Source organism: Lissotriton helveticus, chromosome 5_1 (genome assembly GCF_964261635.1).
Source record: "Lissotriton helveticus chromosome 5_1, aLisHel1.1, whole genome shotgun sequence".
Lineage (NCBI taxonomy): Eukaryota > Metazoa > Chordata > Amphibia > Caudata > Salamandridae > Lissotriton > Lissotriton helveticus.
In genome coordinates this window covers 138,457,016-138,474,371 of record NC_136065.1, presented here as the reverse complement: position 1 = coordinate 138,474,371, position 17,356 = coordinate 138,457,016, and the positions used below count along the sequence as shown (strand labels likewise).

At 43.5% G+C, this 17,356-nt stretch overlaps 2 protein-coding genes across 2 annotated transcripts in view; one reads left to right on the top strand and one right to left on the bottom strand.

Annotated features, from left to right (window-relative positions):
* The window catches only part of LOC144754269 (uncharacterized), a 43,840-nt gene extending 38,405 nt beyond the window's left edge, over positions 1 to 5,435 (bottom strand). Inside the window, exon 1 of the mRNA XM_078641896.1 lies at positions 5,325 to 5,435. The gene's annotated coding sequence lies outside the window, so the exon portion shown is untranslated. The remainder of the gene's footprint in view (positions 1 to 5,324) is intronic.
* QSOX2 (quiescin sulfhydryl oxidase 2) overlaps positions 5,168 to 17,356 on the top strand; it is a 284,089-nt gene continuing 271,900 nt past the window's right edge. The window contains exon 1 of the mRNA XM_078641895.1: positions 5,168 to 5,456. Within this exon, the coding sequence (XP_078498021.1) occupies positions 5,216 to 5,456 (241 nt within the window). The 5' untranslated portion in view covers positions 5,168 to 5,215. The remainder of the gene's footprint in view (positions 5,457 to 17,356) is intronic.

The window sequence follows — 17,356 nt, the reverse complement described above, 5'->3', positions numbered from 1 at the left end:
ATTAAGACAGATAGCTGTGTCTTTTTTGATAAATTTTCTCCATACCCACATTAGGTGGTTTTAATTGTGTATTTCTTGTTTTTAACCAGCTATACATAGGAATTCATATGTTTTTTATTTAAAATAAACTGTATACTTTTATAAATAGACTGTTTGTGTTCCTTTCTGGTAAGTGTTCTCCCACCCAACAAGATGCGAGATGAATGAATGTTGTGGATTGAGTTTGTCGCTCAGACTGCTGGTTTAGGAGCAGGAAATAATAACTCCCATAGGGAAAACCTTTTGATTTACTTTACAGTATATTGGTGCTCAATTTCCCTACGGGTTATTAAGAGCCCCTCTCTTTCACTTAAACCAGTTAAATGTTAAGTTGCAGAGTTTAAAGGAGCGAACAGGTTTACCCCAGATAGACACAAATGGTAAACACACGTGTGTGGGGGGGCTCTCTATGGGTGTGTGGGGGGGCTCTGTGGGTGTGTGGGGGGAAGCTCTGTGTGGGGGGGGCTCTGTGTGGGTGTGTGGGGGGGATCTGTGGGTGTGTGGGGGGAGCTCTGTGTGGGGGGGCTCTGTGTGGGTGTGTGTGTGGGGGGCTCTGTGTGTGTGTGCGGGGGCTCTGTGTGTGTGTGGGGGGGCTCTGTGTGTGTGTGGGGGGGCTCTGTGTGGGTGTGTGTGGGGGGGCTCTGTGTGGGTGTGTGTGGGGGGGCTCTGTGTGTGTGTGGAGGGGGCTCTGTGTGGGGGGCTCTCTGTGGGTTTGTGTGTGTGGCATTTGCGAGAGATTAAGCTATTGGCATTGTAAATGACAATGCCATTTATTTATCGGTTTTAAAAACCAACACATAAATAAAAATGTTGTCATTTACAATGCCAATAGTTCTAACTTTTGCAAAGGCGAAACCGTTGCATTGTAAATGCTTGTTTTTGTGTGAAATTGTTTTCAGCCCTGACGAAGTTTCAGTAGGTTTTGGAACGAAACACGTTAGCTGGATCCGGATTTTAACTTGTATGCATTAAAGAAAGATATTAAAGGAAATATTGTAAATTTATGCTGGAACTCGACTTTTTTCTGGAGCACTATCCTATATGTTATAATCTTGGATCCGTTGGACAGTGGCACTAAACAACTGCGAGTTCCGGAAAAATTGTGCACAGAACATTATATGTGTTTGGACTTATGATTGAGGTGCAGCTTTTTTAGTCCGCCGTTGTCCTTAGCTATTCAGTTCACACATTTGGAAATGTGGTGGCACTTATGTCAGACAGTTTGCCCTGTTATTAGAATGTGGAATAAAGCTGCGCTTTGAAATGCACCCCAGGCACTAATTGTACACTGCTGTTTATTAACAGTTAGGGTGCATTATTTTTTTGCTTCACTGCTGCCATTTAAAATGTTATATAGCGGGTTTGCTCTTTTAGTTTCACGGGAGTTTTAATAACAGGATCGAGATTTTTTATGTTTCTGCACCCTTTTGAGTTTACATTTTAATACTGTTTTAACAGTATGTGATGTGAAGTGTGTATGCTATTTGAACAGGATAATTAAAAATAGAGTAAAAAATAAATTTGAAATTAGCTAAGGCTGTATATTATCAAAGAAGGGGGGCTGGGGTGCTTATAGGTACAGCATAGAAGCCCATTGTAAATATCAAGTAATATCAATGAGTTATGCCGTTCCTTTAAGATAAAGTGAAAGGTCGGTATGTATATCCTAAGGATAGAACAGGAGTGTGCTCCTTTTGGAACGGAAAAACTCACACACCCCAATCGGTGTCAAGCTTAATCTTTGGGCTTGCTCCTCGTCGAGCTGGCGCTGCAATGCCTGACGGGCACCCTTTAAGGGGCCCTTTTTTGGAGATCTTTAGTTCCAAAGCCATAATGTGAAGTGCTGGAGTAGGCTGCATACATATCTTTGCCTGAATTGCACTAAGCTTTATTTTCTGTTGACAAACATAATTCTCTTTCCATTTTAGGATGCTAAAATTTAGCATCCCCTTTACCATTACTTGAAGAAGCTTATAACCCACCCCAGATGGATGAGTTTTCAAATACCTATCAATCAATCAGAACATTTGTAAAGCGCACTACTCACCCGTGAGGGACTCTAGGCGCTGGGAGGAGGGGTGCTGCTACTGCTCGAATAGCCAGGTCTTGAGTAGCCTCCTGAAGGCCATAGTGTTTGATATTCTCCTGCTTGCCTATGCCCTTAGATGTGCCACTTGCCTGGCACTTTCTTCTGCCTTTTCACTGTGCCTTAAAACACTCTTTAAATAACAGCATGGTAAGAACTCTACCGCTTGCTGTGCAGAATTGAGAATTTGACTAATATATATGATTTTCCATTACAGGTCGGAAGGTACATCACATTTAGGTTTTGTAGTGATTGGTCTACCCCCTATACTAACTAGGATTCAAACCATTGTGTAGATGATAACTTGATTTATGGTCCTGAATAATTGGCATTCGATCACTTGTGTGACAGACCAGGCAAGAAACATGTTGACCTCCCTGGAGAAGCACCCACAGAACATGATGTTGGTGGTTTGCCATTTTTGTTTTTAATCAGACAAGTAGACTAATTTATTAAAATTGCTTTAGAGTACTACCTAGTCTATTTTAATTTACTTTACGCACGTCAAACACCTCACTGCCCTACACCTGCACTTCACATTACGGCTTTGGAATAAAAGATCTCTGAAAAACAGCCCCTTAAAGGATGCATGTCGGCCATTGCAGCGCCGGCCCAACGAAGAGCAAGCCCAATGATGAAGTATGACACCCACTGGGGTGTGAGACGGCCCTGTTCCAAAAGGAGCGGACTCATGTTCTATCCTTAGGATATACATACCGACCTATCTTTAAATTCTCTCTCTTTAGCTTAAAGGAACTACATACCCATCTTATCAGCGGTCAAGCCGGAGCCCTCTACTTAGCACCACTGCGTGACTGAGCAAACTAGTGGCAGTTTGCAGTCTGCGGTGCTTGCGGGCTTGGCTCAGCTGAGCTCACTCTGGCTACAATGTAACCCATTCACCCAACACTGCGGCATTCAGACTGACATCACAAGAGTCAGTCTGATTTTGCCCAATAAGACAACGAGCACAGACACTCATGTCATACAGAGTCAGACAGAGACACACCTATTGGTGGGCTGCTGCAGTGTACAGTTTAAGATTCTAACAGCACAGCTCCTGCTGCTGCTTTCACCGTGTTGTGCCGCGCAGCGTAAATTGTACTATTTTCAGACCCACCCATGAACCGGCAAAATGGTGCCTAAGCTAAGCCTGAATGCACTGCAGTCAGGCAGTGCACAGCCATGAATACATGCCGAGCGAATCGAGTGTCCTGAACCGCCCACGGCCCGTGCACTGCTGGCCCGGAGGAAGTCATCGCAGCTGGCCTGTCCATTCATGGCACTTTCTAGAAGAGTCATAGACTAGTAATTGTCACTGTCAAGCCGCTGGTATCTTCTCCTAAATTTTATTTTGTGTGCGCAGCCTTAGCCTTTCACTGTGTCTCTCTCCTGAGGTGCAACTTGCCCAGTGCTGCGTCGGGCTGGGAGACCGCGCTCCGAGTCAGTCCATATTCGTAATTGAATTTACTTTTGTGTGCAGCCTCATCATCTCACTCTCCTGAGGCTTGCCTGCTGCTGCAGCGGGCTTCTCTCAGATCCCCTTTCAGTTTGGTTACAGTAAGGTCCCACGTGGAGAGCCTGGACAGGCTCCCTTTAGTGCTCTTCCACTGCTTTGGAGCAGTTTGACGATCTTCTTCAAGTTTCTTGTTGTTCAAATGGGTGTAATTTCTGATATTTATATGTTTCCCTCGTCTTCACTGCTTGATATTTACTCGTGAGAAAGTTTCACTCAGTTGTTGAATGTCACTCATAATTACACTCAAATTATGAAAATATCCTACAAAAGCAATCTGAAACCTTGGCAGTTATGTCCATGAATTACTCTCTGTAACGGCTATCCCATTTTAGGCATGAGTGCACTTGTGTTGAGGAACTTGTAATTGTGTTTGCAAAACTATAAATACCTGAATGCAAAAAGAGATGATGTTCTGACATCTAACAATGGCTCAATTTAGTAAACTGGGGAAATTGAACATTTGGTGTAAGGACAGGCAGAAAGGTTGCAAATCATTTTATGGGAGTCTGTGACACCAAGCAGCAGGAGGGCAGACCGGCAGAAGCTAGACAAACACTACGCAGGCAGCTTCCTGGAGAGTTGGCAATAATAAACGTGAATGTGATATTGGCCCTTTTGCACATGGAAAGACAGCAATAAACCCACAGGTACAGTAAACAGTCACGCCCATGCAACTGGACGTATTACATATCTTAGCCATGCCTGCACCCTTCTGTCTCCCTTGACTTTCGTCTTGTACGTCTTATAAACTTACTCTCAAAATATGTAAAGCACTCTGATACCTTTGGGTCTAGCTGTCGCTATATAAAACTCTAATAAACATAAATGGGGGTGCCTCCATACCTACGAACTAGTCAAAGATATGATCAGGTCAATTCACTCGTAAATACCAACCAAGCGTACATTTTACACTGAAATATACTGGACGCAATTCATATTTTAGGACGTTCATATATGGTGCCTAACAAAAAAAGTGTCCTTCTGTAATGTAACTGGTGCTCATGCAGAGCACTCCAATAAATACCATCGAGTCGAGTTCGCGCTATATATAACTGCAAAAAATAAAATAGCATTTGACTGTAAAAACAGTATCCCAAATATGGATTTGGTCCTCAAGTGTGTATGTAAAGCGCTCTGATACCCACGGGTCTAGCTAGCGCTATATAAAACTTTATAGATAAAAATAAAATAAATAAAGTCGAAAGTCGCTCTCGGTCCCTAGTGCACATGCAGCCCTCAGGTGTTTCTGTCTAACAAGCATCCCTTTTTTTTCTGAGGTTCATTCTCGCCTGCCACGCACTGTTCCCCTCATCAGATGTAACGCTAGCCCATATATTCATATTACAGATCAACCACAGCATTTCATTGGAAAGCCCCCACTGCAGGTACTCTCAAAGTGTTTTTAACACCTGTTGGGGGCGAGGACATCCTCCCAATGCGCATGCGCGACGTCACAGGCGCCCCGCCCCTGTCCCTGGCGCCCCTCCCCTGTCAGGGCCACTGGTGTGACGTCACGTGTGAATGGTCACGTCGCTCCTCCCCCCAACTCAAGCTACTCAGTGAGCTCTAGTATGGCGGGAGGGAGGGTGTGCTGGGCGCTGCTGTTCCTCTCCGCCCTGCTGCTTCCCGGGGCAGCCCTGGCCGGCCAGCTCTACTCACCCTCCGACCCGCTCTACCTACTGGACGAAAGCAGCGTGCGCCACGCGCTCTTCAACAGCTCGAGCGCCTGGCTCATCGAGTTCTACTCCTCCTGGTGCGGCCACTGCGTCAACTACGCGCCCACCTGGCGAGAGCTGGCTGCCGACGTCATAGGTGAGCGACGCCACGTGGGCGTGGCGGGGGCACCCCATGTGTTTGTGGGAGGGCAATGATGCCTCTTTAATTGCTTTGAAGTTCAAGACTCTTACCTCATGATGCACATCATGCAGGGGTGATGCTTAAGGCATTGTGAGATGCTGGACGTTATAAGTGGTGGCACTGTACATAGGACTATAGGGTGGGCATGACAATCCATAATGCATACACTGTTCTTAGAATTATAAATGGTTGTCTGCGTCCTTCGAGGGCACTGAAGTAATTATGTGGCATGGTATACCGGTCTATGCCCACTGTTATGGTGGATTTTGATATAGGAGTGGCAGTCTGTTGGAGTTTGTGTTGTGTCACATAGTGTATGGCTGGCCTACCAACTGTAACTGTAGAACAATAACCTTATAGTATTGTACTACTTTGTACCAGTTTATTTAAGCTGAAACAGAGTTGACGGTGATGCCCAGGTAGCATCATTGACTTCTCCAGTAAGTGGTTGCCGCTGTTTCGTGGATGAGAAATCTGCCATATCCTTGATGAGTACTAAAGTTGAGGCCTCAAGTCGAAAGTGTTTCACTTTGGAGCTTGGGTTCTGCTTTCACAAAATAAATATTTCATACCCGATGAGAGGAGCCAGAAGCTGTATTTTAAAGGGACTTTATACAGTGGTCTCCTTTGTGTAAACATCCCTGTTGATGGGGGAGGCTGTTTTGCAAACACAGTGACGCTACTTCATTTATTTTGTTAGCCACGGGTCTACTTTAGTGACGTTTTGGTGTAACGTTATTCGTGTTGCATTTATTTGGATTTGTTTGGATCTCACTTCCTCTTATGTTATCAAATATACTAGTTTTCATGGCTAAGAATTCTGAAACGTTGATAGATCTGCTGTGGGGCAGTAGCAGCTGACTATGGCTAATATTCACGTGTGGGAACAGAAGGAGCAGTCCATGAACGACTCCTAAAAGACCAGCAACAGTTTATCATGGGCTTTAATAATGTGACCACAACCATTTATTAAGGTGGCAAATTCAGTCGTCGGGCCTTTACAAAAGGGTGGTATCCTACAAATGGATGTTATATAGTGTGGTTCTTGATGGTGAGGGCGTAGTCTGATCCTGCTCTTGTGAAGAGCACATAGGTGTTCATGATAGAAATAGTTTTTTCTGTCTTTCTTGGCCATCGTAAAGTAGAGACACTTACTCTTGATGCCAATACTAAGATTTATAACCAGTTACTACTTCCGTGGAGCTAGTTTATAGTGATATCCGTCTTGATTGATACTGAGAAGATCTCACTTTAGTTGTGGTGTTTTGTAGACTTGGCAGGTTCTAACAAGTGACTGACAGCAGCTGCCATGCTGGGCATTGACTGCCACCCCTTGTGGCAATGTGTGTGCTAGGAGGGAGTTTTGTCACAATCCTAGCTGCTGACTTCTGAATCCCCTGCAAATGGTTTAATGGGGTTTTGGAAAGTAATACTACACAGCATACTTTATTCTTAAGTACCCCTAATGATGGCCCTTGCAGTACTTTCAGATTGAGTCCTGAAACTGAACCTGTTGTCTTTTTTTGGGTTAAGCCTACCAGCCAGTGCAGGAGCTTGCCCATTGTTTGCTTTCCTGTCACTCTAGTTTCTCAGCTTCTTCTTTGCGTTCCAGCTTGTCGACCATGTTTGTGTACCTCCTGTGGAGTAACGTCTTTGATCGACTTGCATCTCTGCTTCCAATGCTTGCTCCTCAAGCACTACTTTTTTTTGTGTTAAGCACTACATTCGAGTGCATGCGTTTTCGAGCTGTCGCCTTAATGTACTTCTCTCTCCCTGCACACCTGTGGTTCTCGCCCTTGTTGCAGTCACCAGTGTGTTTCACCCCATTGCTTCCCCATACCCTCCATGTCGCTCTCCCCCACCACCCACACCCTCAGTGTTGCTTTCCCAAAGCCCCCATGTTGGTTTTGCTGTCCCTCCTACAGTGTTATTTTCGCCATTGCATAGGCATATGGCTACAAAATGAGGTGGGTGTCAGCATCAAAGGCTTTTTTGTTTTTTTCCAGAACTTTGGCCATACATCACAACCTTGGGGATGCTGTGCTGCATGGCTAAATGCCTTTGGCAAAGCCAATAGGTAACTAAGGCGAGATCATTTGGATTTTCCAAAGTTTGTTTAATATCAGACACGATTGGGGTGCTGGGGAGAGTGGAGTTACAAGAAGGTTGCTAACAGAGTATGCGTAAATGAAACAATTAGTGATGTCTAGATTTTTGGAGTGAACGCTATTTATACCATAGTACCTTTTGAGGTGGGGTAAAACCTGAAAGCAGGTGGCATTGAGCACTATCAAAGGGTTTTGCATGGTTAGAGACACACCCTTTATACCTGCTACATATGTTGAAGTGGAACACAACAAGAGGGATACAGCATTAGCACATATTTCAGAATTACCCCTGGCTGCTCTCATTGGGATGAGTCCTGCTACCACACATTGGAATGGGGGAGAAGAATGCAGTTTCGGTCTAATTGATAGGTAAAACAAATGTTTTTACTCTTTCTGTCACATTTTCCCACATAAAATGAATCCAGAAAATAGCTTCAGAAATTTGCCCAGAACGACTGTCATTTCTGATTTACCATGTCACTCAGAAGGAGGCTATGTATTCTGGGCAGCCTCTTTTTTTTGCACCCGGATTTCCTTGTTATCAGCTCTGTTATCTGTATAGCAGGGACATTCCATTGGGGAGTTAGTTCTCAATACATTTCTGCTCTATAAATATCCCTTAAGTCCGCATTAAAACAATGTCCACCATGTTGGACTATGGACCAGTGTATAGAAAGAATGTGTACTCAAGATAGCTGTTCAGTGTCCTTCAAGTACAATTGCTATCTAGATTAATGTATTGGTTCTAGCAGGTATTAAGTTGAAAACAGGAGGGCAGCTGTTACACAACTACATAGATACTCCCAGCGGGTGAATACTGCTATAATCTTGCTGTGTGCCCATTCTCCTACCTGTTTGCATTACTTCGTCTTCAGCTTTTGTTAATATTTGTTGTTTATTAGATTGATTTAGTAAATCGATTAATAAACTTAACAAATGAACGTCTTTGTACAATTAGAATTGTGCTTATTTGAATATTTAATTGTATATTTAGTCTATGTCTGGGGGGTGTGATGAAAAATGTGATACAATATTTATGTAAACTAAGTATATAATTTTTTATAAACTTTGCAGTCGTTTAAATTACGGGATTAAGTTTAGATTATATATGTAAAGTGGTGGAGTTTCCTTTGTAAACTGATGAACATGGAAAGTTGTGCAGTGGATTTTGTAATGTTTTTCAAGGGACGACATAACACTGTGTAAACTAGTGATGCAACTTCTGCCTGAGAGAGTACCAGATGGTTAAGTTAGTACGTGCTGCTGTCCCTCACGCCTCTCAGATAATGTTGGGACACGTCATTGAAGTGTGACAAAGAGCTGCCCTCGTGACTTGCTGTACAATGGCAGGGTTGGGGGATGAAAGCCAGCTGCTGGTAACTGCATGCGGCCTTGAAACAGCGAATGTTGGCTTGGAGACGCGGTCTATATTCTGTGCTTCAGTCAGACAGCCTGTCACGGGTTCCTCTGACCTCGAATGCCACAAGAGGATGTGAAAAATGGTGTTTGGAAAAACACGCATCATAACACGGCAGCCATCTATCTGACTTGCACAACTAATCGTTTGAATCCTAGTTAATGTGCTGCTTGCCAACTCGTTTATGTCAGACTCCTCTTGTTCATCGTTTAGAAGAAAAAACATTGCTATCTTTTATGTTTCATCGCTGTAAAATCCTGACGCAGAGTGTATTTGATTTCAGCTTTGGTATCCAGGTTGGGCTTGTTACTGCAATTAAATATTGTGGCTCTGCACGTTGCTTCTTGATTTCGGCAACTGGAGAAGACGAAGATGAATACGCACAGATTGCATATACCCAGTAGTGTGCTATGTTTTTCCAATTCACCACAATAGGCACAGTTTTTTTAAGCATATTGATGCTTCACAAAGTAATTTGCTATTTAGTTAAGGCATTTTTTTAAACAAACGCGTTACAGGCTCTCAATAGTGTGGTCAACTGACTCTAGGGGATTGTAGGCCTCTGTGTGGCACGGACTTGGATCTGCTTGAAGTGGGGTTGGCCACTGCTACCTGCTTCCAAGAATATGTCCACCCGTTCCACGCCCCCCACTGCTATATTCTTGGGTAATATAAATGTTCTATTACTGGGAGAGCAACCAGATTTTTTAAATTCCTACTGTTCTGGCTATTCATTCTTGACCTTCTTCTTACCCTGGCCACCCCTGTATCCTCTGTTTCAGGTTAGATCAAGAACTACCATCAACTCTTAATGCATCACTTTTGGCTTGTTACTTAGATCTGATCCGTCTCATGTTCTCTAATTCAGATCGACTGGAAAGGAAAAAACTTTGCGATCATCCACAGTGGCTTTTGACTCCGATTCTGTTCTTAGGTTTTGCTTACAGGCAACTTTAAGTCTTGATTTGGACGACTTTCTTGTCTATCTCACTTCCCTGCTTTCTTTCTGTGCCTTGTCTCCAAAGCATTTTTACCACGTTATGATGAAAGGATTATGTCCTTCCTCTGCTTCTATCCAAGGAACAACTTTTTTCTTTTCCCTTTGGTACTTCTAGGGAGTTAAGGAGTTTTCTTGCTCTTTCCCTTGTGTGCTGTTCCCCCCCCGCCTTCCCAAACTGATATTTTCACTACGCTTTCTGATCCTTTTTTGGACAGTTTTATGCCAATAGTTATTTATCAAAAAATAGTGTGGCTTATTTTTTTAATTCTAAGTTGTCCAATGCTGTGATATAAACTTACAAGTCACAAACAGATCCGTGCAATCAGTGACCATACCACAGGGACCGCTGTACCATCTAATTAATATGGAAATTACCTGTAGTGGGTGGTGGCTTATATATATTTAATAGTAAAACAATGCACACACTTGAGCCACTGTGCTTAAAAACATGCCACCCACTAACCAAAGTCATCAACACAGTGCTAAAATGTGAACCTTTGCAGCAAACAGCTCATGCAAATATATGTGTGCTGAAAAAGAATGTTTTGGCACACAGCAACGAGCTGACCCTGCCCCTAGTGTGTATGTGCTAAGTTTATTTGATCAGCTGGAAGCGCCTCAATTGTAAATAAGGACTCTTTCAAATTAGAACTGTGCAGCACATTGTTTGTGCACCACTTTGTGTGTTTCCCCATAGGACGCTTTTGTGGAAATCGCATATTATGGCGGTCGTTTCTTTGGAAACTTGTATATCGGCACAATAGACTTTTTTTCTTCACCGATGCATTCATAAACAAAAACTGTAGTGTACACTGTGGGCACGGGTCAAGTAAAGGAGAGGTCTTTGTGGTAATGGGTAAAGCTAGTAGAACAGATATACAGAAATATCCGTGTAGCCAGAGCCACTGGAATTGGACAATTCTGTGGCAGAGTGCTCCCTCATAATTATGGATTTACCGCATTTCTCACATAATCCATTATCTATTACATATTCTGTAGATTTTAACAAAGCTCAACTAGTCCAATATTTATTAAAAACGTGGCGCTGTGTTCCAGTGCAGTCGAAGGCCTTTAGGAAAAGTTGACATGTAATCTTTCAGTTGCTTATTTCTGCTACCCAGCAAAACCTGATGTCAAATTGACAATAGAGACGTGCACATAGTGATGGTCATATTAACTTAGACCACCCTGCAAATAATCACCCACTATATAAGCACTGCCCTTGATCCAGCGGGACACCACCCTACGGACAACAATATCCGGTCGATTAAACCTCACTGGGACTAATTTAGGGCTTTATGAAGTAGATGTATGAAGCTGCCTGTCCCATGGACAAGTAGATATTTTATTTAATTCCACACCCCTGAAAAGGATACCCAGATAAGAGAATTTTTTAGTAGCCTCAATCTTTTGTCCTGCAATAAAAATATCTTTGTTTATCTTAAAACCTCTGCCACACCGCATAATAAAGGTTTTTGAAGAGTTAACCCTTAAACCCAGATCTTTCATAAAGAGGGTAAAACTATCCACGACGCGCTGTATTCCCACCTACGTGACATCAGGACAGCGTCTCCTGCGTACAGGAGGGCTGGGATTGGGCGGCCATCTACTTGAGTACAATCCTGATTATCTTTACACAAGGCATCCTCAAGCCCATTTACCTGTGTGATGGAATCCAATAAAGAGTTCGGTCTGTAACAACCCGGCTCATTCCTGTCCCCTTTTTAGGTCTCGCCTGTCAATGCGCATGCAAGCCTATGGGAGCTTAAACAGACTTTAACCAACTTGCGCGATTTCATGGCGATTCCTTGCAGTGCCCGTGAAATTTAACCTCAATGCGCAAGCGCATTGACATTAAAAGCGCGTGCACGTGAAAGCGTCAAGGCTCCCTCCCACGGCTATCCCCAGCATGCGCTGTGCCTCAGGCATTTCTCCTCCCCTAATTTATTCACTGCCACGGCTTTCGCTTTGACGGGCGCCGGTCCGTCTCTCCCCTCCTGGCCCCCTCTCCCCTTTCTCTAGCACGCTCATACAGTCCACAATAAACAAACGACTTGAAACTGAAATCGCCGCCGGTCCGTCTCTCCCCTCCTGGCCCCCTCTCCCCTTTCTTTCTAGCACGCTCATACAGCCACGGCTTTCGCTTTGACGGGCGCCGGTCCGTCTCTCCCCTCCTGGCCCCCTCTCCCCTTTCTCTAGCACGCTCATACAGTCCACAATAAACAAACGACTTGAAACTGAAAAAGCCGCCGGTCCGTCTCTCCCCTCCTGGCCCCCTCTCCCCTTTCTTTCTAGCACGCTCATACAGTCCACAAAAATCGCAGCCTAATGAATTAAAAGAAGACGTGCAAACTCCTTTCTGAAATCGCCGCCGGTCCGTCTCTGCCCTCCTGGCCCCCTCTCCCTTTTCTTTCTAGCACGCTCATACAGTCCACAAAAACAAACGAGTTCAAACTGAAATCCCCGCCGGGCCGTCTCTCCCCTCCTGGCCACCTCTCAGCATACATTGTATACATTCATACTCTAGGCTCGCATCACAACTTCGAGTCACTGTAGGGGTGTATAACTTTCAGTACAAAATACTTGGGCACAAACAGGCACTGCAATACAGCCGTGCTCACATTCAAGAATTAAAAGAAGACGTGCAAACTCCTTTCGGATATCGCCGCAGGTCTGTCTCTCCCCTCCTGGCCCCCATTCCCCTTTCTTTCTACACTCAAATATACAGACCAAAGAAATGAAAGAAGATGTGCAAACTCCTTTAATTCCTCTTCAGCCAGCCTCTCTCCCATTGAGCAGCATACATCAGCTCATACCATTTCGCAACACCTTTGTATAAATTTCCCTATTCACACACAAATCAACCAGCATCTCTCTCATTCAACATCATATATTCGATACATTCACTTACATCGGCTCAAAGCAAAGAAAAAAACGTGCACATTATTTTAAATCAGAAACATCCACCCTCTGTCCCATTCAGCAGCATACATCAGCTCATACAACTTCGCCACACCACAAACACAAAACTGAGAGCAACTTCGAGGCACAGGAGGGATGGCTACCTTTACTTTAAACATACTTGTGTACAAACTTAATAAAAGACACAGACTCACCACCATTCAGCAGGCCTACTTTTTCACCCCCTCCCTCTACAGCGTGCTATGGAAATTTGGGGGATTGTATCTCTAGGCTTGCACCTAATAAAAATTTCCGATGTTGCCATCATTGGAATAACGTTACTATAACATTTACAATGCTTGGGGACAATAAATACATGCGAAAATTTACAGTATGTCTTTTGGGTCATAAGGGAGATTGCATTTTACAAACGAAACAAACACAGAGCCTCTCTCCCATCCACTTCACTAAACACTCCACCCAACCCCCACAACACCCACCAATACGTCTGTACCGCTCGGACCACTCTTCAATTCCATTTACATAAACACACAGGCCCCAGACTCCAAGGCTTTCGTAAACAAAACTACAGGATGCTAGAGTGCTTTAAGCGCCGTCGTCAAGATTCTAATCAGTTGTGAAGTTGCTTTTGGGATATGCTAATTTGAACAGCAGGATGCGAGCCGGTTGTTAGCCCTAGAACCCCAACAACAACAAAAAAAAAAACATCCCACTGAAAGAAAAAAAAACACTGGAAACGTGACGCTTTTTTTAACAAAACTCCTATAGTTCACATTTTGAGCACAGACTTAAAGCTTACAAGTTATGACTTACGTTCTCTTAGGGTACATACAGCCTCAATCCCATTGACCAACATACATTTGATACTTACAGACTCTAGCCTCTATGCTTACATTATAAAACTTTGAAACACCGCAAGCAATAAAAAAATTAACTACTTAGTCATAGGAGGGGGTGCTGGCTTTCATTAAACATACTTATCTACAAATACAATTAAAGACACACTCACTCCCATTCAGCTCCATACATCAGCTCATACCATTTCGCCACAACTTTGTCAACCTTTACGTCTTTCGAAATAAATCAACCATCCTCTCTCCCATTCATCAGCATACATTCGATACATTCAGACTCTAGCCTCAAATATACAGCCTAAAGAAAAAAAAGACGTGCTAACTCCTTTAATTAATCATCAGCCAGCCTCTCTCCCATTGAGCAGCATACTTATGCTCATACCATTTCGCCACACCTTATGATAAATTTACCTATATACACACAAAACAACCAGCATCTCTCTCATTCAACATCATATATTGGGTACATTATTTTACATCCGAATTATCCAGCCTCTGTCCCATTCAGCAGCATACACCAGCTTATACCATTTCGCCACACCTGCTCTCCCATTCATCAGCATACATTAGATACTTTCAGACTCTAGCCTCAAACATATAGCCTAAAGAAATAAAAGAAGACGTGCTAACTCTTTTATTTCCTCATCAGCCAGCCTCTCTCCCATTGAGCAGCATACATCTGATCATACCATTTCGCCACACCTTTGTATAAATTAGGATATTTACACACACATCAACCAGCATTTCTCTCATTTGACATCATAAATTGGATACAAAATTTTAAATCCTATTCATCCAACAGGTAACAGCCCCACCAGAGGAAAATATTGACATACAAATTGATGGCGTAGAAAGCACCAAAGATGAAACAAGTATTATAACTATAAGAGTGACAAACACGGACGTTTATCAATCAATGCCCATAGAAAATGACATACTAATTAAATGGTTTATGTTGGATGACGAGGTAAACAACATTGGAGATGCGCTTGTACATTATTTGCCGCAAACTTGTGAATTGGTGTTTTGTAATGGGAAAATCATAAACATTGTAAAAGAGAAAGACGATGAAGACATAGATTCAGACTAAAACTTTAATGTTGACATGCGATCACATTTTTGTACAAAGTTTAAAATAAAATATTTTTGTGTTTAAAAAAAAATAAAAGGTGTGAAAATAAAATTATAAACCTGTATGGTCTGGTTTTTATAAAGAGAGGCTAAATACAACTACAAATACACTCAACTAATACAACATAGTCACACACACCTACAACAATCCGCACTCTGGATCTATCACGCACTCTGGATCTATCACGCACTCTGGATCTATCACGCACTCTGGATCTATCACGCACTCTGGATCTATCACGCACTCTGGGTCTATCACGCACTCTGGGTCTATCACGCACTCTGGGTCTATCACGCACTCTGGGTCTATCACGCACTCTGGGTCTATCACGCACTCTGGGTCTATCACGCACTCTGGGTCTATCACGCACTCTGGGTCTATCACGCACTCTGGGTCTATCACGCACTCTGGGTCTATCACGCACTCTGGGTCTATCACGCACTCTGGGTCTATCACGCACTCTGGGTCTATCACGCACTCTGGGTCTATCACGCACTCTGGGTCTATCACGCACTCTGGGTCTATCACGCACTCTGGGTCTATCACGCACTCTGGGTCTATCACGCACTCTGGGTCTATCACGCACTCTGGGTCTATCACGCACTCTGGGTCTATCACGCACTCTGGGTCTATCACGCACTCTGGGTCTATCACGCACTCTGGGTCTATCACGCACTCTGGGTCTATCACGCACTCTGGGTCTATCACGCACTCTGGGTCTATCACGCACTCTGGATCTATCACGCACTCTGGATCTATCACGCACTCTGGATCTATCACGCACTCTGGATCTATCACGCACTCTGGATCTATCACGCACTCTGGATCTATCACGCACTCTGGATCTATCACCCACTCTGGTCTCTATCACCCACTCTGGTCTCTATCACCCACTCTGCCTCTGCCTCTATCACCCACTCTGCCTCTGCCTCTATCACCCACTCTGCCTCTGCCTCTATCACCCACTCTGCCTCTGCCTCTATCACCCACTCTGCCTCTGCCTCTATCACCCACTCTGCGTCTATCACGCACTACAAACATCATACTATGCTTCTGCCAGCCAAACAGAACAACTGCTAATGCTTGCTTTAACGCCATGCAAACACAAAAGAAGTCCATCCCTGCAAGCTTACACAGGGCACACACAACAGACACACTAGCATCATGCATCCACACAATTAAAACATCCACAAGCGTAAGATACATCCAATAGCAACAAACATACACAAAAAAATAACATACACAAGCATCCCTAAGCATGCTCAATTATGCTACAGTGGTGGACAGTGATGCTGTTGTCGTGCAAAATGTTCATGTTATACTGTTAAGTGATGCAGAGGTGATGAAGAGTGAAAATATGGTAGGAATGAGTGATGCTGGTGTGTTGCTAAGTGTTGATAGGGTGGTGGGGAGTTCATCCTGCATGTGTTGCATAGTCATGCTGGTGTTGCTCTGACTGATGCTGCTGTTGCACTAAGTGTTTTGGTGGTGCTAAGTGCACAACCACAGGAACACCGTACACAAAAACTGCATCAAACAGCATCAAAAGAGCACAACTCAACAACACAACAGCACTACTAACCACCACCCCAACACCACGACTCAACACAACATTATCACTCAGCAACACCACATTAACACAATGCACCAACACAACAACACTCAGCACATTAACATTATCACACTGCAACACTACAACATCGCTCAGCAACACTACAACAACACGCAACAACATCACTCTCAAGCACCACATCATCACTCGCAAACACCACATTAACACTAGACAGCACCACACCAACACTCCAAAATACAACAGTACTCAGCACCATCACAACACCACTCAGCATCACCACAATGATACTATTGTTTAATAATTGATGCGGCTGTGTTGGTAAGTGTTGCTAGGCTGCTGAAAAGTGATGCTGCATGTGTTGTTAGCTATCGCCCTCAATATACCTATCTAACTATCTATATAGATCACAAATTAACAACAACATCTATACAATAGATAATTTGTTCCCAGATTTATATATTGAGTATTAAAGAATAAACTTACCAGTCAAACGACGCTGGAACAAGACAAGGAGAACAACGCCCCTTGCCCACGCAACTGTTCACAAACATCTAGGGAAGTACAAAAAAAAAAAAACATCCAAACACGTCTCCCCTTATGCCCATAAATTGGAAGCAAGACCCTTATTCTCACTGTTGCATACATCAAAGATAGTTCACATACACTTTCTGATCTAACACATAGAAAGCTAAAAACAAATAAACACGTTTGGATAAGAAATTAGACTGCATACACTACTACAAAGTCACACATACTGTGGAAATGGACGGGCACATATTCCGTCCATAACTACACTATCTGATTTTTGAGAAACAAACAACATCTCATATCCCACCCAGATCGGGTTTT